General features: G+C 37.0%; 1 protein-coding gene, 2 long non-coding RNA genes and 1 pseudogene across 3 annotated transcripts; all 4 read right to left on the bottom strand.

The window, feature by feature from the left end:
* Nucleotides 1-1,686: 1,686 nt before the first annotated feature.
* On the bottom strand, nucleotides 1,687-2,450 carry LOC132168475 (uncharacterized). The gene is made up of 2 exons (XR_015912776.1): nucleotides 2,244-2,450; nucleotides 1,687-1,988 (listed from the first exon to the last, which is right to left on the bottom strand). It is a non-coding gene; the product is annotated as an uncharacterized LOC132168475 (long non-coding RNA).
* A 365-nt stretch (nucleotides 2,451-2,815) lies between these two features.
* On the bottom strand, nucleotides 2,816-9,306 carry LOC148588075 (uncharacterized). Its single transcript, XR_015909824.1, has 3 exons — nucleotides 9,153-9,306; nucleotides 5,425-5,859; nucleotides 2,816-3,119 (listed from the first exon to the last, which is right to left on the bottom strand). It is a non-coding gene; the product is annotated as an uncharacterized LOC148588075 (long non-coding RNA).
* A 98-nt stretch (nucleotides 9,307-9,404) lies between these two features.
* Nucleotides 9,405-14,038, bottom strand: LOC132169375 (zinc finger BED domain-containing protein RICESLEEPER 2-like; annotated as a pseudogene).
* Nucleotides 14,039-24,318: 10,280 nt separating this feature from the next.
* On the bottom strand, nucleotides 24,319-25,095 carry LOC148588074 (uncharacterized). The gene has a single exon (XM_088514014.1). The coding sequence runs from the start codon at nucleotides 25,093-25,095 to the stop codon at nucleotides 24,319-24,321; it is 777 nt and encodes a 258-aa protein (XP_088370140.1).
* Between the last annotated feature and the right edge of the window lie 2,282 nt (nucleotides 25,096-27,377).

Below are 27,377 nucleotides of genomic sequence, written 5' to 3'. Positions count from 1 at the left end.
CATTTGGATATCTTTGGTACTATGTTTTCTTAGTAGCTCATATATGCTATCTTCTTGTTTGTCATTAGGGTAAAGCAAATCCTTTGAAGATGCAACAGGAAAATGAAAGATTTAAAAGTGTACAGCTTAAAGGTGAATTAAGCAACTCAATATTTTTTCCCTCCCATGTAACGCCCCATTTACTTACAAAAAGTCAAGTGCAATATGATATATCTGTTTGTAAGAATTCTAAGGAGCAAACGCTTCACTTCGATTTTGCAAGACAAGCTCTCAATGTATTATATGTAGTACAATAAATACTATATTTTCTTGTTGACTTTCTATGACCAGAAAGTTTTATATGATATTTCCTCATGACCAAATAAAAAAATAAAATGAAATTAGTTTCCATCTAAAAGACTTGGGATCTCACAATTATATGTGATGAGATTAATTAATACTTTTCACTTAGGCAACCATAGGGAGTGATGGAATTAATTAATACTTTTCACTTGGAAAACATAGGGAGTGAAAAATTGCAAACATAATGATGCTTACCTTTAAATCTTTTTAGAAATAATAATTGATTTTTTGGTTTTTGTTTTTTTTTTTTATATATATATACATTTGGCAAAAGAAATGAGGAAAAAAGAGAGAGTTTTGCAATTTGCTCAACTCTTGGACGCAAGTCTAACATAGAGTGAAGAGTTCCATTGCTAAGAGCATGTATATTGAGTTAGGAAGTAGAGTTTTTATTTTTATAGTTAAAAAGAGCTTCTTCTTTTTCTTTCTTTTTTTATTTTTATTTTTTTTAAACACTTCAATTTTAAGCTTTTTTTCATAATTGCATTCTGGCCATTTTTAGAGTATAAAAGTTAAATAATTTTTTAAAATTTTGTTTTTCATAAAAAATGACAGCTTTTTGTTTGACATAACTTTCTAAGTTCTGAAAATGTTTTTTACCGTCTCTAACGCAATACCAAACAGGGTTTAAGTAATTCTTTTTTTAATGTTGGGATACACATTGTGTCAATATCATATTAGAGATTTCTGCATAAAATTATAGAACTAGAATTATTGCAAATTGAATAGTGCATCCTCATGATTAAGTTTCACGACCTTAGAACATTGAAGATGTGATTAAAATGGGAGATGAAAATTTTTTACCTTGATACTATAGACTATGTTTGAAACAAGTAAAAATGAGGATTTGCATTGATAGTCACATGAAACCATAAGTAAATTGGTGTTTGGCAATTTTGAGAATTTGTTTTCCACCTCTAATTTAGATTGGATGTGAAATATTCCATCATCTTGCATGTCAAGAACTTTCAAAATGATGCCTATTTTTTGTTTGAAAAACAGTCTAGGCTTTTGTTTAACGATTGAAAATGCTAATTTTAGTTTCAATTTTGGTCTGGTTTCTGAAACTAATTTTACCATATTAGCCTTTTTATTTTCCTATAATGCTCAGCTTGTTGGTGAAGGCATTTTGGTTTTTGTCTTTTTCTTTTTAGAAACCCACTCAGTTTAAAGTCAAGTCAAGCTATTCAACTAAAAAGTAACTTTTTAAATTCCTAAAGTAATCTCTCACGTTTCTCTCACACACATTTCAAAACATTCAAACATAGTTGTCTTATATATATATATATATATATATATATATATATATATGTGTGTGTGTGTGTGTTAAATGTTAGAATTCAGTGACAGTTTGAAAAATGGATTATTGTAGCTTCATTACATTTTATCCCTACCCTACTTGTTTCTTTTTTCTAGTCTTATCATACTTACCCTACTTACTTCAATAGACAATGAGCGATAAATCTGAAAATAAAAGAAAAAACATGGGGGCACTAGTTTACAAACAACAGTGGATATATACAGGAAAGGCTGCAGCAGGTCATATGGCAATGTTGAATAGGTGATAAATTAGCAAGCACTTGATGGCTTTCCTCCAGCATTCCCATGTAGTTTGAACATGTTGTCTGGGTCACACGCCTAGATTCCTGGCAACAAATAACAAGCCAGTTAACACCCATGCTCACAATTTTCACAAGATATATATAGTTAAAAGACATGAAAACTAGTATCATATTCCATCTTATATATATATGTAAACTCTATGTCAATGAGACTTCATTATTACTTGGAAGAAAAAAGAAATGCATGGTTAAAATGTATCATGCAGTACATGACATGTGACATGGTGCCAATGTGCATGCTCACATTCAAAACATCCATTAGAGTAATTCTGAAATCACCATGTCCGTGAAGCTGAGAAAATCCACTTGGGATTAGCCTAACCACCAGCTCGATCATAGCAGTGAAGCTTGTCATTAGCCATTAGGTGCAGAACTCTAATGCTATTGGGGGGTCAATCCTGGGGGTAAGACACAGAGACGGAGGGAGGGGGGGACCGGGGTAGGCCATGATCCCCCCCAAATAAGGAAGAAAAAATTTTTATAAGTTAAAATAAAAAAATAAAAAAAGAAAAAAAGTAAAGTAATGTTTTAAGTTTAGTCATTTGGCCTCCTCCAAAAAAAAAAAAAAAAAAAAAAAAAAAAAAAAATTGGCCCTATTTTTAGATTTTTTGGCCATATCCAGTAAAATTTTTTTGCCCTATTCGTAATTTTTTTGGGCCATACCCATTAAGGTTTTTTATTTTTGGTCCTTACTTTCAAATGTCCATTTTTTGGCCCTTACTTTTAAATGCTCACTTTTTTTGGCCCTTATGATAGTCTTTAGTTCATAAAAAACACCCAAAATAATTTTTTTTTAATAAAAAAATTCTAAAGAACCGAAAAAAAAAAAAATTTTGGTTGGCCCCCTCCCATAAAATTTCCTGGCTCCGTCCCTGGTAAGACAGATCAACCACTCACAAACAACCAGTCATGTTAGTCTGACTCATCAACCAGACTAGAAGAAATGTGCCACTGCTGAATAAAGCTGCCCCTCTTCAAATGGTTTTGACACATAATCATCCATCCCGCACTTCATGCACGCTTCGTTTGAAGCCTGAATCACATCAGCTGTCATAGCTAATATTGGTTTGGTGTGTGCCAACGAGCCACATTCCCAAACATTTCTATTGATGCAATTTCCTCATTAAACTGCAGATTCTCCTTGTTGCTTCAAACCTGCATAATTGTAGACAGTGTAAGAATGTAGTCCATATACAGATTAAATGGGAACCTACTCTATGAGATGCTAAAAATAAAGGCACTCCTAATCTATCACTTTTCTAACCTTGATGATCATTTTACATAAAATCCAAACAACAACAAAAAAAAAAAAGAAGTGAATGATAACAAAAGATACTAGAGTTTTCATGGAAGGATTAAACAAAAATTTAAAATAGTAACTAGGTCAAGGTCACACTCATTAATACCTTGCTCAACTGAAACATTTACTTACGAAGAGTTACACTAGACACTTTGCATGCAAAACTGAAATTGGAAATTACTACTTACAAAAAACAAATATGGAAATTAGGGACTGAAAAGGCAGATTGGTCAAAAGACTGCTTGGTCAGGGAATAAGCATCTGTTATTCCCAGAAGCCCACTCAAATCCAAATGCTGCAGTTGAGGACACAACTTCCCCAACACTGCCAGGCTAGCATTACCAAACCCAGGGCAGCTTCGGATGGACAATGATCACATGCATTTGCAAGGAGATGGCAGATGCAACCCCATATTTTGATCCTTAATACCCAGGTAGTTCACCATATATAGCAAGAACTCGTTTAAAGTCAAGTAAAGCTATTCAGCTTAGAAGCCTACCTTTTTAAATTCCTAAAGTAATCTCTCACACACATTTCAAAACATTGAAACATAGGCCTCATTTTCTATTTATCCATTTATTCACACTATTAACGTATTGTGCTATGCTGGATACTTGTATTGTGTACTGTAGAGTTCAAGTGTTTTGATAGTTATCTATGAGCATTTCCAATAAAAAAACAACTACAACACAGACACACACATATATATAAGCAACATCATCTAGGTATCAATTGCAGAACTTTTCATTATCATGTTCTTCTCTTCATAATTCTTATGGATACAATTCTGCATAGGAGGTATAAAAATCAATTTTGCTGTGGGAAGATGCTATCAAACTAATTCTCTTTTCAGTTTCCTAATTCTCTTTTGCACTCATTTTCTAAAGCTCATGTATAAAGCTAATATGCTCAGAAACAAAAATAAATGTAGCTATTATTTATCTATCAACATTACTATTTGTTTTGTATTATGTTGTTGGCATCCATCTACCATTTCTCTTTCATTGACAGGATTGAATGTTTACTTGCAGAGATGACTAAGATTAAAGCCCAAATGAAAAAGGCTGAAGTTGATGAGGTAGAGGCAAAACTAAAGCGGCAATGGCAGCGGGAAATAGAAAGAGAAGCTTTTCGAGCTACACTTCAAAAGGTTATCTTCTTCTATCTAATACTTGTTTACATTTCTAGCATATCAAGTATACTTTTCTACGTAGGGTTGAAGCTGTATTTGATGTTGTGCACCTCCCTGCAGATGACAAAAACTATTGATTTAGATGACAATCTGTGGACTCAAAAAGAATTTGATACGTTGATTGGGTCTTCTTGCTCCTATGTTTGGCCCCGTAAAGTACGTTAAGCATATAATCTAGTGCTGCATTTTGTATGAAGAGAAATGGAATTTTGTTTTTGAATGTAAAATCTATTGCCATCTATAAATAGTAGTATATATATATATATATATATATATATATATATATATATATATATATATATATATATTCTATTTATCCATGAGCATTTCCAACACAAAAACAACAACACACACATATATATATTTCACTATACCAACAAAATGTTATTGGTATGCCAAAAACATTTAAAAATGTTAAATGTTACAATTCAGTGACAGTGTTTGAAAAATGGATTATTGTAGCTTCATTACATTTTATCCTTACCCTACTTGTTTCTTTTTTCTAGTCTTATATCCTTACCCTACTTACTTCAATGGACAATAAGCGATAAATCTGAAAATAAAAGAAAAAACATGGGGACACTAGTTTACAAGCAACAATGGATATATACAGGAAAGGCTGCCATGGTCCTCGGAGGGTGATGAGGCAATGTGGAATGGTGATAAATTAGCAAGCACTTTATGGCTTTCCTCCAGTATTCCCATGTAGTTTGAACATGTTGTCTGGGTCACACACCTAGATTCCAGGCAACAAATAACAAGCCAGTGAACACCCATGCTCACAGTTTTCACAAGATATATATAGTTAAAAGACAAGAAAACTAGTATCATATTCCATCGTATATCATATATATGTAAACTCTATGTCAATGAGACTTCATTATTACTTGAAGAAAAAAGAAATGCATGGTTAAAATGTGTCATGCAGAGTACATGACATATGACATGGTGCCAATGTGCATGCTCACATTCAAAACATCCATTAGAGTAATTCTGAAATCACCACGTCCGTGAAGCTGAGAAAATCCACTTGGGATTAGCCTAACCGCCAGCTAGCTCAAAGCAGTGAAGCTTGTCATTAGCCATTAGGTGCAGAACTCTAATGCTATTGGGGGGTCAATCCTGAGGGTAAGACAGATCAACCACTCACAAACAACCAGTCATGTTAGTCTGACTCATCAACCAGACTAGAAGAAATGTGCCACTGCTGAATAAAGCTGCCCCTCTTCAAATGGTTTTGACACATAATCATCCATCCCGCACTTCATGCACTCTTCGTTTGAAGCCTGAATCACATCAGCCGTCATAGCTAATATTGGTGTGTGCCAACGAGCCAAATTCCCAAACATTTCTATTGATGCAATTTCCTCATTAAACTGTGGATTAGCCTTGTTGCTTCAAACCTGCATAATTGTAGACAGTGTAAGAATGTAATCCATATACTAAAGGCACTCCTAATCTATCACTTTTCTAACCTTGATGATCATTTAACATAAAATCCAAACAACAAAAAATAAATAAATAAGTGAATGATAACAAAAGATACTAGAGTTTTCACGGAAGGATTAAACAAAAATTTATAACAGTGACTAGGTCAAGGTCACACTCATTAATACCCTGCTCAACTGAAACATTTACTTACGAAGAGTTACACTAGATCACTTTGCATGCAAAACTGAAATTGGAAATTACTACTTACAGAAAACAAATATGGAAATTAGGGACTGAAAAGGCAGATTGGTCAAAAGACTGCTTGGTCAGGGAATAAGCATCTGTTATTCCCTGAAGCCCACTCAAATCCAAATGCTGCAGTTGAGGACACAACTTCCCCAACACTGCCAGGCTAGCATTACCAAACCCAGGGCAGCTTCAGATGGACAATGATCGCATGGATTTGCAAGGAGATGGCAGATGCAACCCCATATTTTGATCCTTAATACCCAGGCAGTTCACCATATATAGCAAGAACTCGTTTAAAGTCAAGTCAAGCTATTCAGCATAGAAGCCTACCTTTTTAAATTCCTAAAGTAATCTCTCATACACATTTCAAAACATTGAAACCTAGGCCTCATTTTCTATTTATCCATTTATTCACACTATTAACGTATTGTGCTGTGCTGGATACTTGTATTGTGTACTGTAGAGATCAAGTGTTTTGATATTTATCTATGAGCATTTCCAATAAAAAAACAACTACGACACACACACAATATATATATATATATAAAAGCTACATCATCTAGGTATCAATTGCTGAACTTTTCATTATCATGTTCTTCTTCTCTTCATTATTCTTATGGATACAAATCTGCATAGGAGGTATAAAAAACAATTTTGCTATGGGAAGATGCTATCAAACTAATTCTCTTTTTAGTTTCCTAATTCTCTTCTGCACTCATTTTATAAAGCTCATGTATAAAGCTATTATGCTCATAAACAAAAATAAATGTAGCTATTATTTATCTATCAGCATTACTATTTGTTTTGTATTATGTTGTTGGTATCCATCTACCATTTCTCTTTCATTGACAGGATTGAATGTTTACTTGCAGAGATGACTAAGATTAAAGCTCAAATGAAAAAGGCTGAAGTTGATGACGTAGAGGCAAAATTGAAGCAGTAATGGCGGCGGGAAATAGAAAGAGAAGCTTTTCGAGCTGCACTTCAAAAGGTTACCTTCTTCTATCTAATACTTGTTTACATTTCTAGCATATCAAGTATACTTTTCTACATTGGGTTGGAGCTATATCTGATGTTGTGCACCTCCCTGCAGATGACAAAAACTATTGATTTAGATGACAATTTGTGGACTCAGAAAGAATATGATATGTTGATTGGGTCTTCTTGCTCCTATGATTGGCCTTGTGAAGTACGTTAAGCAAACAATCTAGTGCTGCATTTTGTATGAAGAGAAATGAAATTTTGTTTTTGAATGTAAAATATATTGCTATCTATCAATAGTAGTATTGTTGTAAATTGTGAAGTTCCCTATTTGGAGCAGAAATCAATATTCTTAACTACTGGGCCAGGTTCCTGCATACATGACATGACATAGCATAAAGAGAGATGATACATGTTCATTTGGTGACATAGCATAAAGAGACCTGATATATGAGATCTGGTGTACATCTGCTATACATTTCTTTTGCAAATCTGCTATACGGAGATGCACAACATATGGAAAAGATCATTTCTCTTGCATAAATACAATATTTGCTTCACTTAAAATTGACCAAAATCAGTTGTATGTGGACATACGAATGCTAGTTCTTTTGAATGATGGTTAAGTACATAAACATAGTACTATAATATATACCAATTTCGTAGAGAACCAGCATTCATATTGTACTTCAAAGAGGGAAAAAAGAAAAAGAAAAGGCAAGGATAAACTGAAATCATTCACAAGGATACATTGAAGCCCCCCTTGTTCTAATCATCCCACCGGCATTGCAAATAGCCATAAAAAAAAGGCCCAAAAAAACACCATTTTCGAAAGCAAACCTCATAATAATTTATTGGATCTAAACTATAAGAGTTGAAATACATTGTTCTCACTAAAATTTGGCTTGGGGTTTGAATTCCAATTGTGTATCAGAATAAAATATGAAGGAAAAAAAAAAAAAAAAGGAGCAATATCATCCTTACATCCATCACTCGTTTATTGAATTGCACTAGTGAAAAATAGAAGGTAATTGCAGCACTATTAGAGCATCTCTAGCAATACAAGTTAAAATGATTAGTGAAAAAGTGCAAGTTTTTATTTTAGCTTCTACTTTTTCTGTGTACACTCCAACAAACTCTCTATTATACCTTCTATTTTATTTAAATATTATTTTTCAAAGAGAGAGGAAGAGAAAGAGGAGAGGGAAAGAAGAGAATGGAGATTTTTCACAACTTTTTATTTTGAAGCATTTTCTAGAGGAATAAAGTGGCTCATAATAGCTCTATATATAACTATTATGAGTTATGTAAAGAGTTTGTTGGAGATGCTCTTAGGATTTGAGATGACGTGCACCGACGTGAAGAACTATGCGGAGTTGCTTGATATTTCCTCACTTAGGATAAACTTAAGCTACATTTGGTACTCTGGATGACTATTCCATTAAAAAAAATGAATAACTTTTATTAAAAATTGACGAGAATGAAATAGCCATTCCAATTGCCCATTTAAAGAATAGTCATTGTCATTTTATTCCACCTTCTTACATTCTTAATGAAGTCTATTCCATTTTCTTAATGGAACCGCCATTCCACGTACGAAACATACCCTAATTTCTAACATACATCAAGTGTGTGTCATAATACTAATAAGACGCCATATATGAACCACAACATAACTACAACTGCCGCACCCTCATCAGTTTCTAGTGGTCTAAGCAATCCAGAAAATTTCTGGCAATTTCTGATCACTCTAAGGGAACTTAATCCAATACACACCAACGTTGACGGATTCTCTATGAACTGTGAAGGCAGAATCAACGGGTCACAAGGGTTCTCTGACCCACGTTGGGTCTCTGGCCAAGATCCACGGTGGGTCAGCAGATCCAAATACATAAACCCCAGATACCGTTTTCTATCAAGATTATTTCCTATTGCTCTTGTAAAAGTCTGAAAATGAAATTATGGAAAAGTTCATAGATTTCTGATATTCGACATGATAATTAAAGTCGAAAAATTGAAAATTTATATAACTTACAATCTCACTGGCAAGCTTTGCAAGATTGGACCTTTAAGGCGACGCAGATCTTAAAGCAACATTGTAGTTTGATTGTTTTGGTCTCTCTCCGTTGTTGAGTGAAATGGGAACTTGGGCTTTTGGTGAAGGCGGCTTTGGGAAACAAACACGACGAGAGCTGTCGTTTGTGTTTCAGAAAAAATTGTAACTAAACCTAGGTGTAGGCCTGTAAATGAGTCGAGCCGATCCGAGTTTTGACCAACTCGGACCGGCTCATTCAAACAGACCAAGAATCGAGCCGGTCTCGAGCTCGAGCCGAGCTTGTAAACCCCGGCTCAAGACCGACTCGTTGATCGTTGAGGAATATGACACGTTCGGGATCGTACTCGGGATCGGTAATGGGAATATGCGAGCCGAGTCGAGCCCTCGATTAGCTCGACTGGACTCGAGCTCGAGATAGAGACATAATTTTGAAGAGTGCGAAATCGAGCCCGAGCCTGAACTCGAGCTCGTTTTGAAAGCATTTCGAGCCTTAAACGGGTAGCTCGGCCCGTTTAAGGCTCGTAACAACAATCCAGAATTATATTCAAACACATTTGCAATTCCAAAATTTTCCAAGTTAATTCCAACTGCCAATTACAATTTACAAATCAGGTAATTCCAAATGCCAATTACAAATCAGGTAAGATTCACTATAACAAGTTATATCCAAGACAAATTGTCAAATACTACCAATGTAAAATTCAGGACAAATATAACTTACAAATTACAATAGCATTAAAGGAGAAATTTAAAACACCTAAAATTACAAGCTTAGACAATTATATTAGGGCCTTACAAATCAAGCAACTTCAAATTGAAGAAAACAAATTAATCTACAAATAGAAGAATTACAAATCAAATTGAATAAATTATAAATGACTGAAATGAGTCAAATGACCAAAAGCCAAAATTCATCTAAAGAGACTACTCTTCAGTCTTCATCCTGGCCACCAACTATCCACACTAGTCCACTGTCCACACTGCATTCAATGAAGAAAAGAAATGTGTTAAATGTTTTTAACTCCCTTGCAAGATGTCAAGGGAGTTTTATCACTTAAGATTAGAGTAATTAGTAAGTATTCAAAACTCAGATGAGTAAATGCACATAAAATTAAACATTGGAAAATGAGGATATCAGGAAACAGTATGTGTGATGTATTCCACTTGCAGTTGACACTGACCAGCCTGACCGTGACCCACACCCACTGACCCACACTGCAATCCATGTAAAATACTACCAATGTAAAATTCAGGACAAATATAACTTACAAATTAGAATAGCATTAAAGCGGAAATTAAAAACACCTAAAATTACAAGCTTAGACAATTATATTAGGGCCTTACAAATCAAGCAACTTCAAATTGAAAAAAACAAGTAATCTCAACAGATAACAGCAGCATAAAACAAATTAGAAATTGAGTCACAAGCCATAAACATATAGCAGAAGCAGTAGCATAAACCAGTGCATCAAGTAATTTTCCAAGTTAATTCCAACTGCCAATTACAAATTAGGTAATTCCAAATGCCAATAACAAATCAGGTAAGATTCACTATAACAAGTCATATCCAAGACAAATTGTCAAATACTACCAATGTAAAATTCAGGACAAATATAACTTACAAATTAGAATAGCATTAAAGCATAAATTAAAAACACCTAAAATTACAAGCTTAGACAATTATATTAGGGCCTTACAAATCAAGCAACTTCAAATTGAAAAAAAAAAAAAAAAAAAAAAAGTAAGCTCAACAGATAGCAGCAGCATAAAACAAATTAGAAATTGAGTCACAAGCCACAAACATATAGCAGAAGCAGTATCATAAACCAGTGCATCACAACTAACCTCAACAGATAGCAACCACAGAATCATAAGCATAATTGCATAATTGCATAAACCAGTGTATGATGTGTATCCCAACTAATCTCAACTCAGTAGCATAAAGAAATAAATATGATATTTATAAGAACATTTTTTATAGATTTTCAGGTATATAAAATGCAACAACTTAAAAATACCAAACTAGTAACAAGCATATGAAAATGTGGCAGCTTTTAACGAAGTTTCTTAAAAGCGGAGACAAGGACCCAATGAATGAATAATCACTGCAATCACAAACAAACCAAAAATATTGTTAGCAAATTTTTACTCCCTTGCATTTAGTTAGTCAAAGACACAAAGTCTTTGACCTTTAATAAACGAGTCAAGGGAGGTTCTAATAATCAAATTTTTAAATAAAATTTTTGCTGCAAAATGAAAACAATTAAATGAACAAAGAAGAAATGTATTACCTCAACAAGCTCAAATGATCAAGAGAGTTTCCAACAAAAGTACAATATGGCACATTGGCAGTTAAACATTTCAAACTAAAGCATAGTTATCAAAATACAGACTTAATAAGCAAAGAGAGACTGAAACCAAAAATGAAGTGTTCAAATTACAGACTTAAAGAAGTAAAGGACTGAAATAGATTGTAATAGTAAATTAGTAATACACTCCCTGTCTGAAATTCTGCATCACATCACATTCAGGTAGTTGAAGTTGTAGTTGTAGGCAACTCCACTTCAACCAATTTCTACAAAAACAAACACAAATTTAATATGGCTAGTTCATACATAAATAAAATTTAGTAAAACTCTAAATAATCTAAATACATAAATTGGAAACAAAACTTACATCACCAGCAGATTTTCTCTTGATGCCATGAAGTGCTCTCACCCAATCTGAACCACATAAGAGCATCTGAACAGTGTCAGGGGATAACGATGCTCTATAGGGTTCAATAACCCTACCACTAGCACTGAAGGAGGATTCAGAAGCAACTGTACTTATGGGAACAGCCAAGATATCCTTTGCCATTCTAGACAAGATACGATACTTCAAGGCATTGCATTTCCACCATGCCAAAGCATCAAAATCTGTTTCCATATATACTCTATTCTCATTCTTACCACAAATGTAGACATCCTCTTCAAGATAAACATCCAAATTTGTTTTAATGGGCCGAATGATGTCACTACTTCTTATATGGTCAGCAAACCTTGATCGACCTTCAGAAATTTTGGACACCACATCTCCAACAATTGCACTTGAGGAAGAACAAGAAGAAACATTTACTTGGGCAGTTTCTTGCAATATACAAGCCGTATTGGCAAAAATATATGACTCAAATAACTCTTTCAGAACTGCCAACACATTCTTAATGTGACTACAAGCTTCGGTCAAAGGATAAATGATAGGGAAACAGAAATTGATCAACTTGATCTTGTATCTAGGATCCAAGACAGCAGCTATGGACATCAACAAATTGCTATCACCCCAATACTTATCAAATTTGTCAATCATCCTACTTGCCATTGACCTCATGTACTCATTCCTATCATCACACTTGATCATCAAAACTTCTTTCATCCTCCAAACCTCAGGTAAATACAGATTTGCAGTAGGGTACTCACTACCAGATACAACATTGGTTACATAATTGAAAACTGACAAAACCTGGTTCACATTACCCACCATTTCCCACTGTTCTGGAGTTACAACCCATTGAAATGCTTGCTCAACTTTATGGTACCTAGGGAACACTTCTTTAAACTTAATTGCAGTGTCCAACATCAAATAGGTGTTGTTCCAACGTGTGTGGACATCTAAAATCAGCTTCTTACAGGGTAAATGCAATCTCTTTGCTATCTCACTAAAGACATTCAACCTACTTTCAAACGCCACAATATATTTTATGCCCTGCCTAACATCATCTATAATACCCCTAATTTCAGCAAGCCCAGATTGCACCAACAAGTTTGTAATGTGTGCACAACACCTAACATGAAACAACCTACCCCCAACCAACAAAGCATTCTTCAACTCAAAATCATCTTTTATAATTCTAATTGCAGAATCATTAGCTGAAGCATTATCAACAGTAATGGTATGAATTTTATCCTCAATTTCCCAATTAGAAAAACAATTCCTTAATGCATCAGCAATCACAACACCAGAATGTGGAGGAGGTACATTGCAAAAATTTAAAATTCTTTTTTGGAGGCACCAAGTTGAATCCACAAAATGGCAAGTCACCACCATAGATGACACTTTTTGACAAGAGGTCCACATATCGGTGGTGATGTTCACCTTGTCAACCAATTTCAAAAGTGTTCTCAGCTTCATTTTTTCATTTTGGTAAGTGGTAATGCAGTCATTCCTAACGGTTGCACGGCTTATTTGTTCCAGTGGGGTGTGCAGGCCCTCATGAACTTATTAAAAAGTTCATGCTCCATCATATTAAAAGGGTACTCGTGAAGTAGCACCATATGGGAAGCAAGTTCCCTAACCCTACTCTCTTTGTAACTAAAACTTGTCAAACATCCCACACCATCATTGTCACTGCTAGGCTCAAATGACAAAGTACTTTGCTTTTTAGCACTACTAAACTCAACATATCTAACACATGAAGTCAAATGCCTATTTAGGGTTGAGGTAGTACTAGATTTTCCAACAGCAAACAGTCTCTTACACCAATTGCATTGTGATTTTTTAACCCCCCCTATTGTAACTGAAACAAAGTCATTCCAGACTTTGGAAGTCTTTTGCCTTTCCCTCTTTTGATATTGTCCATTCTCACTCAGGCCACTTCCATCCCCATCCCCAGCCCCATGGCCCCCATCCACATCCCCATCCCCAGCCGCAGGCGCAGCCCCAACCCCATCCCCACCAACAGCAGGACAAACAGTGTTAACAGGTTGGCTTGGGTTATTTTCAGTGCTACCAGACTCAACAGATACAGGTGTAGGGATCACAGTACGTGTATCATCAAGTACATCAACTTCAATACCTTCCAATTCCATAGACTGACTCCTAATCTCCATAACTGTTAATTAAAAAATTTAATTGATGATCAACTTCTATCTTTCTATGTTCAAATTTCAAACATGGCAAATTTTTACACAAAAATAATTCATAGTTGTTGTAACCCTAAATAGAAAACAGGATAATAATTCATAGTTGTTGTAACCCTAAACAGAAAACAGGAAAATAATTCATAGTTGTTCTAACCCTAAACAGAAAATAGGAAAATAATCCATAGTTATTCTAACCCTAAACAGAAAATAGGAAAATAATTCATAGTTGTTCTAACCCTAAACAGAAAACAGGAAAATAATTCAAAGTTGTTCAAACCCTAAACAGAAAATAAGAAAATAATTCATAGTTGTTCTAACCCTAAACAGAAAACAGGAAAATAATTCAAAGTTGTTCAAACCCTAAACAGAAAACAGGAAAATTTGTATTCATAGTTGTTCAAACCCTAAACAGAAAACAAAAAAAATTGTATTCATAGTTGTTCAAACCCTAAACAGAAAACAGTAAAATTTGTATTCATAGTTGTTCAACCCCTAAACAGAGAACAGCAAAATTTTTATTCACAGTTGTTCAAACCCTAAACAGAGAACAGGAAAATTTTTATTCATAGTTGTTCAAACCCTAAACAGATAACAGAAAAATTTGTATTCATAGTTGTTCAAACCCTAAACAGAGAACAGCAAAATTTTTATTCATAGTTGTTCAAACCCTAAACAGAAAACAGAAAAATTAGTATTTATAGTTGTTCAAACCCTAAACAGAGAACAGCAAAATTTTTATTCATAGTTGTTCAAACCCTAAACAGAGAACAGCAAAATTTTTATTCATAGTTGTTCAAACCCTAAACAGAAAACAGAAAAATTAGTATTCATAGTTGTTCAAACCCTAAACAGATAATAGAAACATTTAACATAGCAAGTTTTTTAAAAAACCTGAAGGCTCAAGCAATTTCCAAAAGCCAATTGTAGCTTGCAAATTCGATAGACCTTCCTCCCTGAAATTAAGATATTAGAAACATTAGTTTACCAAATAACAAATTTTGAAACAACCAAAACATAATAAATGGAATAAATAAAAAAGACTTGCCAAAATTGAAATAGTTAGGAACTAGGGTTTATGAGAAAAACATAACTTAAATGCAGAAGTCTGAAGAGACTAAGAGAGGCTCTTCAGGTTCTCAGAAGTCAGAACTTTTTCTCTTGTTAGCACTTAGCAAGAAGCCAGAGCAAACAAGTTCAAACTTGTTCAACTAAACAACCAGAGTGACTTGCATGCATCATAGGTTCATATCGGAGTATAAAAGGACGATGGGGGGGGGGGGGTGTTGAGACTTGGGAATGAATAAAAAAATAAACCTATAATGACAGAAAGCCCAATACTCAATTGCCATTTCTGCCACAGTCAGATCAAGAGCCATCATGTTTGTCTCTGCCGTCGATATGACTATATGAGCTAGGGCTTGGAGAAGATAACCTAAAAAATTGAAAATGTCACCAAACAGTTGAATGAACAGACTTACAGAAATAAAAAATTGAAAGAACACAAAAAAAAGGGGGATTCGGCTGCGAGAATCAGCGAGATTAGACGGTATAGGAGAAAAATTAGTATCCTCTTCTGGTTTGAGTCACGCGACATCTGAAGAGAGTTTCTCTCACAAAACTAGTACGACTGCTTAGAATGCCATTAGATCAATATCAGATGATCCATCAACGGCTCGATTGAGAATCTGAAAGGAACGGGTTGTTGGGAGGGGGTTGATAAGGATTGAAAGCGTGCATTCAACTCCCTAACGATGATGGGAGATGCATTGAATGCTCACAGCAGGCTGCATTCAATGGATCATCTCTCTTTCGCCATCACCCTAGTAATCTAGCACTAAAACCAGTCCCTCAAACAACTCTCTGGTATTGTCGTAATGGTAACTGGAAGTTTGGAAAGACTGGAATGAAGAGAGAGATAGAGAGAGACGAGGGTAAGTTAGTGAGAGACGAGAGTGACGAGGGTCGAGGGTGATGGTTTGAAGACTAGTTAATGGTTAGTGGTTTCTGGTTTGGTTTAGAATTTACAAACGCTCGGTTTCAATCCCAGCCGTTAGATTTGCGAAAATATCAAAAAATTTAATAAATGAACGGCTGGATTTGGAGAGAGAATTAGTTAAACGATCTGGGCGTGCCACGTGTCGAAACCTTTAGTTTACCAAAACATTATTCACATGCGGCCGTTTGTATTTGAATCTGGTGTGCTTATTTAGTACAATCCGTCGATTCAATAAAATTCATCAAGATTTAATTTCACTCGTTAGATCAAAGCACTCATGGCATGCTTACGGAGCTTGCGATACACCATATAACTCCCATGCGATTTAGTTGATTACAGCTGGCTTCCATTAAACACATCCAACGACCAATATTTCATCAAAAATTTTGGAGGGCTGAGATGGCTTGTGGTCATACCGAGATGACTCGTACACTGTCAGTCTCGATGATCGTGCGTGCGTGCGAGCTTACAGCCGTTGATCAATTCCTCGAGTGCGATGGGGGGTTTTAAGTCGTTCGATCATCTCAGCCAGGGGAAGCTTACGAAAATTTGGATGCACCAAATAAATCCCACATGAGAAAATGGCCAACAGCTGGCGTCCACTACATGCATCCAACGGCTGAAATTAAATCAAAAAAAATTGGACGGCTGTCGTCCATTGCGTGCAAACCAAGAGTCTCATAAATGTTGTCAGCCCCGTAGACCGTACGTGCGTGGGGGAGATTTCCGAGACTGAGTGAGTGAGTGAGTATATCGTCCGCGTGTGTGTGTTGGTGAAACTGGTTTGATACGTTATCCAATAAACAATCTTGACCATTTATTTTAATCTTTATTTTATCATTCAATCAAAGACGTTAGATTAATGGGCTCATAGTGTCATATGCAACACCATATAACTCTCACCTTCGTAATGGATTACAGCTGTATTCCATTAACTAAATCCAATGGCTCCGATTAAATCAAATTGAATCGGACGGCTATGATTAAATGTCTAAAATTTCAAAAATTCAAATAATCAGAAAAATCTAGTGTGGGTAATTTCAGGTGAGCTCGTCTCTTTAGTTATCCAATAAATCATCTAAACCGTTAAAATTAAATACAAATTTATATCAATTAAATCTTAACCTTTTAATTAACTAAATTGCTAAAGAAACCGTGTGTGCATAGTAGTGTAGTACTACATAGTTATTATTATCATTAATACTAATTTACTAAACGGTTGAGAACTTCAGAGTTGAGATTCTTGAGAGTTGAGATTATTATTATTATTAATACTAATTATTATTATTTTTTTTGAAACATATCATACTCATTCATTGATAAAAGTTGCGAGCCTAAAGCTCTTACAAACAGAGCAAAAAGCTCTGAAGTAAATCATAGCCGAAACTAAAGATACAGTCATCAACAACAGACCAAATCAACCAAAACACAGCATCCGCTAACCTATGACTAAATATCATGTTGAAAACTCAGATCTGCATCAAACAAACACCATCTAATGCATAGGTAGCGCTTATTCATCGGCCTTGAGAGCAAAACCCCCAAGCCGATACTTATTCTTCGGCCTTGAGAGCAAAACTCCCAAGCCGATACTTATTCCTCGGCCTTGAGAGCAAAACCCACAAGCCGATACTCATCCTCCTCGACTCGAAAGCCAGGATAAATTTCACATCCACAACCCAAAGGTTTGGACCAGGAATATTGGGCAGCAACCGGGCGCAACAAAGCAAGAGTAGAAAGCCTTACTACAAGCATAAATAAAACCATACAGGGAAATAAAAGGAACAATAAAACTAATGCAGGAAAAGAAATTATAACAAATAAAACCAAATACAGGGGAACTCAAAGGAAATACAAACAGGAAAATAAATGCGAAAAACACTCAAAGCGGGTCACGGCAGCCGGAGGAGGCCGATCGCGAGCTGGCCGAAAACCGCCGCGGAAGGTGGCACAAAAAGCTTGGCGCGGGAGGGGTGCGTGAAAACACCCAACAGCGAGCGGTGAGCAGCGAAGCGAGCGCGGAGAAGATCGGCGGCACACACAAACAAACAGGGAGGGGGACAGTTTGAGTGAAAACCTCCAAAAGCAGTACCCACTGAGAGAGAACACAAGCACAACAGAACAGAAAACACCAAAGACAGAAACAAACCTAAAACAAAAATCGGGAAGCAAGGAAGGGAGGAGGGATGCAGGCAACGGGCATCCCTCCTCCCCTGAGGCGGCGGCGCTCTGGAGGGGGGCTTAAGGTTTCACAAGGCTTAGGGTTTCTCAAAATCTACTAATTATTATTATTATTTATTAATACTAAACGGTTGAGAATCTTGAGATTATTATTATTAATATTATTAATATGATTAATTGATTATTATGAATACGATTATTATTATTATACTATACCCTTGATCTTAATTGAACCTATGTACACACATTAATATGATTATTATTATTATTATTAACTTATGAATTAGACATTGGACATTAAACCTATAAATAATAATATAGTCTATACTCTAGACTAACTTAGTTATATACTTATACTATACCCTTGATCTTAATTGAACCTATGTACACACATTAATATGATTATTATTATTATTATTAACTTATGAATTAGACATTGGACATTAAACCTATAAATAATAATATAGTCTATACTCTAGACTAACTTAGTTATATACTTATACTATACCCTTGATCTTAATTGAACCTATGTACACACATTAATATGATTATTATTATTCTTATTAACTTATGAATTAGACATTGGACATTAAACCTATAAATAATAATATAGTCTATACTCTACACTAACTTAGTTATATACTTATACTATACCCTTGATCTTAATCAATTAATTGTACACACATTAATTGAACCTATGAATATGATGATTATTATTATTATTATTTTTAACTAATTAATTGGACATTAAACCTATAAATAATAAAATAGTCTATACTCTACACTAACTTAGTTATATACTTATACTATACCCTTGATCTTAATCAAATTAATTGTACATACATTAATTGAACCTATGAATATGATGATAATTATTATTATTATTATTTACTTATACTATACCCTTGATCTTAATCAAATTAATTGTACACACATTAATTGAACCTATGAATATGATGATAATTATTATTATTATTATTTACTCATACTATACCCTTGATCTTAATCAATTAATTGTACACACATTAATTTTTTTTTTTTTTATGGAATATCATATATTATTAATGGATAATCAAGCGGTAATATCAGATTGCTCTAATAGAGCAATCTCACGTATACAATCAGGAGTAATCCCTACCCATTGTCTATCTAGTCCATGAGAAACTGCCATTTTAGCTAAATTATGAGCTGCCAAATTGGATTCACGACTCACAGCATCCACCTTCCACTGGGAAAGGTTGCTCAATAACTGGTGCATGTCCTCCACAAGGTGAATCTTACTCCAGTTCGGGTCTCTGGAGTTGAAGGCTTCTACCACATTCCGGGCGTCCCCTTCGAAATGGATCACGCTGAACCCAAGCTCCAGTCCCCACCGTGCAGCCTGTACACCTGCCCAAGCCTCCGCAGCGCAGGGGTCCAAATAACCCCGCCCCACCAGACAGCGTGCCGCCAAAATAGTGCCCTCCCCGTCTCGAGCCACTGCCCCCATGCCGAAAATGCCCTGTTTGGTGCCCACAGCAGCGTCCCAATTGATCTTAATCCACCCTGGGCTGGGTCCTACCCATTTGGCAACATGTAACCTGCTAGCCTCTTCCCTTCCGTGTTCTGTTTGCAAATTGGCTACTCTGAATGCTTTTAAATCTTCCTTGGCACGTTGGACCAAAATGTTTGGGTGAGTAAACTGGCCTCCGTGGACCACTTCGTTTCTTCTACCCCATATCTTTCTTGCGATCCCAATAAAGAGGTGTATATCCTCCTCCACACATTTTTTAAAAAGCCCATTGACCACCTCCAAAAAAATCTGGTCCAATGAAACAACTCTTTTGGATTGTTGTCCCGCATACACTCTACACGTCCCGCGCAGACGGACAATCCCAAAGAGCATGAAAAGTGGACTTAATTTCCAATTCACAGAATGGGCAAAAAGGTTCATTTATTATCTTTCTTCGTTGCAGATTTTCTTTGGTAGGGAGAATATCGTGGCAAGCTCTCCAAATAAACGTTTTCTCCGCATTAGGAAGCTGTAGCTTCCAGATAAGGCTCCAAACTTCACTGTTCTGTGCCCCTGTAGAGCTGTTTGCTTGTGCTCTCACCGCCATGGATTTTGCAATAAAGTATGCACTTCTAACAGAGAAAGAGCCTGTTGCCGTTCCCCTCCACGTCATAACATCAGCTTTGTCTGTGCAGCTTATTGGAATTGTCAAAATGGCTTGTATCTCCTCCGAATTAAACAGTTGCTCAAGGCGCCCGACATTCCACCAACGTGTATCCTGGTCAATCAGCTCTTGCACAGTTGCATCAGGCTCAAGTAGCTGCGGCGGCGATTGGATGGAAAAACTGTCTGGGATTGGGACCCATTTATCTTTCCATATTTTTGCAGTGAAGCCGTTGCCAATCCTCCACACGAACCCATCTTTCAGTAGATCACCCGACGCCCATATACTTCTCCAGGCAAAGGATGGCTTATTTCCCAGTTGGGCCTCTAGTGCCGATCCATGCGGGTAATATTTTGCCGTCATAATTTGAGAGACCAAACTATTCGGCAATTTCCACAACCTCCAATATTGCTTCGCCAAGAGTGCTTTGTTAAAGCACTTAAAATCCCGAAATCCCATTCCGCCACAGTTTTTAGCTTCACCCATTTTACTCCAATTCAACCAATGAATCCGAGATCCGGTAGACTGATTTTCCCACCAAAATCTTTGCATCATAGAGTTAATTTCGGAGCATAGCCCTTTGGGAAGCATAAAAAGACTCATGCAATACGTCGGGATGGCTTGTATCACAACCTTTAATAGAACTTCTTTCCCCGCCTACGAGAGCAATTTGACCTTCCAGTCTTAAAGCCTTTTCCAGACACGATCAATGATACTCCTGAATTCTTTTGTCCTAGATTTCCCTAACAAAGCCGGGAGACCTAGATACTTGTCGTATCTTTGGGAGCTAGGAATACCTGACACTTCAATTATATTTTGCTTCACCTCCGAGTGGGTATTTTGGCTGAAGAAGATTGCCGTTTTTGAAGAATTCAGCCTTTGTCCCGATGCTGCCTCATAAGTCTTGAGTATATTCGTCAAGCGGGTCCAATGGCATAGATCTGCTCTACAAAAAAGCAAGCTATCGTCAGCGAAAAATAGGTGGTTGAGACGGGGGCCTCGTCTGGAAGTAGGAGCCCCTGATAGCACACCCTCCCGGTCTGCTTGTGTCAATAGTGAACTCAAGGCCTCTGCACAAATAATAAACAAGTAAGGAGATATGGGGTCCCCTTGCCTAATGCCTCGGGATGGGACAAAATTTCCCGTAGGAATCCCATTCACTAACACAGAGTAGTGGACCGATTGCACACACATCATCACTAAATTGATCCACTGTGGAGCAAACCCCATCCGACTCATCACTTCGTGCAGAAAATGCCACTCCACCCTATTATATGCTTTGCTCATATCAATCTTTACTGCCATATACCCTTTTTTACCCCGCATTCTAGTTTTCATCGTATGAAGTGTCTCATAAGCGGCTAAGACATTATCAGTGCCCAGGGATAAATGCACTTTGGGTTGGGGATATAATATGGGGCAATATCAACTTCAATCTATTAGCAAGGATTTTGGAAATAATTTTGTACAAGACGTTACACAAGCTAATAGGTCGAAACTCATTAACTACCTTGGGGTTTTTAGATTTTGGGATTAAAGCTATAAAGGTATCATTCAAATCATTGGGGATCAATCCACAATCCAGGATATGAAGAATGGCTTCACTAACCTCAGGTCCCACAGTGCTCCAGTGTTTTTGAAAGAAACCTGCCGTGAGTCCATCCGGTCCTGGCGCTTTTAGTGGGGCCATTTGAAAAAGAGCAATCCTCACCTCATCCATAGAAAAAGGTTTCAGCAGCCTTGCATTCATTTCCTCTGTGACCCGGCTAGCTATGGCACCCACACATTCTTCCATATTCCCCACTTCCCCCGCCGTGAATAGCCCCATAAAATAGTCCACAAAAATACCCCCAATCTCCTCTTGTGACTCTGCAATTCGCCTATGTTCGTCCCGAATAGCACGGATTTTATTTCTAGCTCGCCTCTGATTAGCACATGCGTGAAAAAACTTTGAGTTTTTATCACCATGTTTTAGCCAATCGATTTTTGCCCGCTGCTTCCAATGCCATTCATCTTTTTCAAGTAAAACATGTATGTCTTTTTGGAGCTGTTTGGTAGACTCCTTGTTTGGCTTCTCTTCCTTTCCTTGCATCTCCCGAAGAAGCTTCAATTTATTTTCCAGCAATCTTTTTGGCTGGCCCACTTCTGCAGTGCTCCACTTTCGGAGTCCCTTTTTACACCTCTCAATACGCCTAACAAGGTTCTGCCACGGGTCAGTTTGAGTGCCCCAATCCTCCCAGGCTTGAGATATAATTTCATGACATTTTTTCTTTGACTCCCAATATGCTTCATACCGGAACAATTTCTGACCTTGCGCTCCATAAACACCTCCAAACAGATTAATGAAAATTGGTGAGTGGTCTGAACTAAGAGCTGCTCCCACGACGACATCCACCGCTTGATATAAATCACACCAACTTTGGTTTGCAACTACGCGATGAAGCCGTTCTTTTGTAAATTGAGTGTCATCTCTGCAATTAGTCCAAGTATACTTTGGGCCCCTATAACCCAAATCAGAAAGTGAACAAACCTCCAAAGTTTTTTGAAAGGCTTCCATCAAACCTCGTTGTCGTCCGCTTCCTCCCCATTTTTCAGACAAGCTAACAATTTCATTAAAATCGCCAAAGCAAAGCCACGGCTCTGGCTCCATCCGTGAAATGTGGGTCATCAAATCCCAAGCTTCCGCCCTTTTACAAGCCTCGGGATGTCCGTAAAAACCGGTGAGCTTCCATGGAGAGGTACCCACGGGATAATTCACAGTGACGCTTATATGTCTGCGACTAAAGTTTTGAATTTCCGCCCCTGCTTCGTTTTGCCATAGCATCGCCAGACCCTCACTTTTGCCCACACAGTCCACCACGAACATGTTTTCAAAACCCAGCTTCCACCGAACTCTCTCCATTTTGTTACTACGTAGCTTGGTTTCCATAAGGAAAACCAAAATGGGCTTCTTCTCCTTTACCATCTGGTAGAGGTCCCGAACTGTCCGAGGGTTCCCAAGCCCTCGGCAGTTCCAACTGATAAAACTCATTGCGGTCGGCTGGGCTGTACCACAGCCACCGCCACCGCCACTCCCGATCCCAATCCGTCTTCCTTCTGTATAGGGTTATTTGATTTTTTTGGACACTCACCAATATGCTTCCCTTTTTTTATCAAAACTGCTCCTCTCCCTTCCTCCACATCTTCTGGCTTTTTTCGTTTCCCATTTGAAATAGCTTTCTGCATCACAGTGGAGTTTTCTTGGCCTTCTTTTGTTTTCCGTCTCCATAAGTTTGGCACTGAACCATCACTGGCTCTTCTTCGATCAGCTGATTTCTCCCCTACAACTCCTTTTAGTTTAAGTTCCACGTCAGCCATTGAAAACCCAATGTATTGCGGTCCTTTTTCGTTTGGGCCCATTTTGAGTTCCACTGTCTTTAGCCCTCTAGCTGGGCCTGGCTCTGAGTTTCCAAAGGTGACTCCATGTTTCCAGTAAGAATAATTGGCGCCCACATTCCCCATGTCAGTAAAATCCACATGCATAATTTCTCCATGATTCCCGCTCAGTGTCCCCATAAATGGCTCCTTCACTTCCGAGATCACCTTTTTTTCCTTATTACCTCCAAGATCTTCAGCAGGCTCCATTACCTCCTTATTTTCCGCCATTGGGTTAATGCTTGGATTTTCTGCACAATCATCGCTTTTGGAATTGAATGTTGTGGCTCCACTTTCTTTCGTATGTTCTCCTGCACATCTTCCGGTGAATGCTCACGTGACGGGAATTTGCTTTCCGTCAATACCCCTTCCTTGCTTGCCCCCGTGTCATGGAAGACGCCGCCGTGTTCCGAGCTTCGTCTTGACCACCTCATCGGAGCAGGGGACCGGCTTCGGTGTTCATCCTTCCCACTCCTTCCCTCAGAGCAATGGTATCTAGACTACAGGTAATCCGAAGGAATCTCAGATCTACCTCCGAAGCGCCGAGTAGGGGATGGTGCGCGCAACCACGGGCCGTATTCTGTACTGGAATCCTGTGCTCTGTACTGGCTCTTTTTGGAACATCCAGTGACACCATGTTTGATGAGCCCACAATGATAACAGTATTTTGGGAGTTTTTCATACTTGAAAGATATCCACTGTTGGGACCCTCTGACCTTCAGCATTCTCCCCCTAGGTAGTGGCTTGCTCAAATCAATTTGAACTTTGACCCGTAGGAACTCACCCCAGCCCATTCCCTTTTCATCAACATCAACTGCTTCAACCTCCCCAATTGAGTTCCCAATCTGTCGCCCAATCGCCAAACTCATGCAAGCCAGAGGCAAGCCATGCATTCGGATCCAGAACGCAACCTTCTCAAAAGAAATCTGTGCAGGGGTTGTAAAACCATCGTAATTTTCCACCAGAAACAAACTGCCCTCAAAGGCCCAGGGTCGACCTTCCAAAGCACGATTTTTGTCTACCTCATTTTCAAATTCCACAAGAAAAAAGTTTTCCCCTAAAACTTTGAAGACAATGTTACCAGCCGATTTCCAATTCCTGCGCAGTTTTGTTCGGACCATCTCCTTACTTACAGCCCGATCTGCGAACAGCTTCCCCACCAGGCAGAATTTCCCATATTGCTCCGCTTCCTCCAGATCCTGTGTATTTGCTTCCAGTTCTATATTCTCGTCCTCCGTAAGGGATAGGTTTTCCCACATACTTGTCAGATCCTCCATCATGCATGCAACGATTCACGAGAAACGTAAAACAGCAGCACTGAAATTCCTTCCACAGTCGAGAAGCCCGACTTAGAATGAGATACTTCTCATCTAGGGTCTTAGGTGCCTAGAGAGAAAAAGAAGTTTAGACCCTTCAACAACTTAGAGCTACTCTCACACTCAATTCTTTTTTGTGTCCTGAGGTCCTAATTGTTTGGAATATATCTCAAAAATACATTGAAGCACCCTGAGAACAATCATCATGAAAGCATAGCAAAAAATATGCAAAGGAAAGAGCAATAAACTCTAGGCAATTGCCTACCTTGGTGATAGGGTTGATTTGATTCATCTTGCTCCTCCTTCAATCTACATGTGTAGTCTTGTACACACATTAATTGAACCTATGAATATGATGATTATTATTATTTTTAACTAATTAATTGGACATTCAACCTATAAATAATAATATAGTCTATACTATACACTAACTTAGTTATATACGTATACTATACCCTTGATCTTAATCAAATTAATTGTACACACATTAATTGTACACACATTAATTGAACCTATGAATATGATGATAATTATTATTATTTACTTATACTATACCCTTGATCTTAATCAAATTAATTGTACACACATTAGAAGAGAAACCCTAAGCCTTGTGAAAACCTAAGCCCCCTCCAAAGCGCCGCCACCTCAGGGGAGGAGGGATGCCCATTGCCTGCATCCCTCCTCCCTTCCTTGCTTCCCGATTTTTGTTTTAGGTTTGTTTCTGTCTTTGGTGTTTTCTGTTCTGTTGTGCTTGTGTTTTCTCTCGGTGGGTACTGCTTTTGGGGGTTTTCACTCAAACTCTCCCCTTCCCTGTTTGTTTGTGTGTGCCGCCGATCTCCTCCACGCTCGCTTCGCTGTTCACCGCTCGCTGTCGAGTCTTTTCACGCGCCAAGCTTTTTATGCCACCTTCCGCGGCGGTTTCCGGCCAGCTCGCGATCGGCCTCCTTCGGCTGTTGTCACTCGCTTTGAGTGTTTTTCGCATTTATTTTCCTGTTTTGTTGTTTTTCTGTTTTGTATTTCCTTTGAGTTCCCCTGTATTTGGTTTTATTTACTGTAATTTATTTTCCTGCATTAGTTTTATTGTTCCCTTTATTTCCTTGTATGGTTTTATTTATGCTTGTAATAAGGCTTTCTCCTCCTGCTTTGTTGCGCCCGGTTGCTGCCCGATGTTACTGGTCCAAACCTTTGGGTTGTGGATGTAAAATTTATCCTGGCTTTCGAGTCGAGGAGGATGAGTATCGGCTTGGGAGTTTTGCTCTTAAGGCCGAGGAATAAGCGCTACCTATGCATTAGATGGTGTCTGTTTGATGCAGATCTGAGTTTTCAACCTGATATTTAGTCATAGGTTAGCGGATGCTGTGTTTTGGTTGATTTGGTTTGTTGTTGATGACTGTATCTTTAGCTTCGGCTATGATTTACTTCAAAGTTTTTTGCTCTGTTTGTAAGAGCTTTAGGCTCGCAACTTTTATCAATGAATGAGTATGATATGTTTCAAAAAAAAAAAATTGTACACACATTAATTGAACCTATGAATATGATGATAATTATTATTATTATTATTTACTTATACTATACCCTTGATCTTAATCAATTAATTGTACACACATTAATTGAACCTATGAATATGATGATTATTATTATTATTATTTACTTATACTATACCCTTGATCTTAATCAATTAATTGTACACACATTAATTGAACCTATGAATATGATAATTATTATTATTATTTTTAACTAATTAATTGGACATTGGACATTAAACCTATAAATAACCTATAAATAATAACATCGTCTATACTATATACAATGTTAGTTATATACTTATATTGTACCCTTAGATCTTAATCAATTAATTGTATACACATTAATTGAACCTATGAATATGATGATGATTATTATTATTATTATTTTTATTATTGACTAATTAATTGGACATTGGACATTAAACCTATAACTAATAACATAGTTTATACTCTATACAATGTTAGTTACATTATTATACCATACCCTTGATCTTAATTAATTAATTGTACACAAATTAATTAAACCTATGAATATGATTATTATTATTATTATTATTGTTATTATTAACTTATGAATTGGACATTGAACATTAAACCTATAAATAATAACATAATCTATACTATATACAATGTTAGTTATACACTTATACTATAGCCTTATATCTTAATTAGTTAATTGTACACACATTGAACCTATGATTATTATTATTATTATTA

This window comes from Corylus avellana, chromosome 1 (assembly GCF_965113065.1).
Source record: "Corylus avellana chromosome 1, dhCorAvel1.hap1.2, whole genome shotgun sequence".
NCBI lineage: Eukaryota > Viridiplantae > Streptophyta > Magnoliopsida > Fagales > Betulaceae > Corylus > Corylus avellana.
The sequence above is the reverse complement of the archived record's forward strand: the minus strand, read 5'-3'. Positions and strand labels throughout refer to the sequence as shown.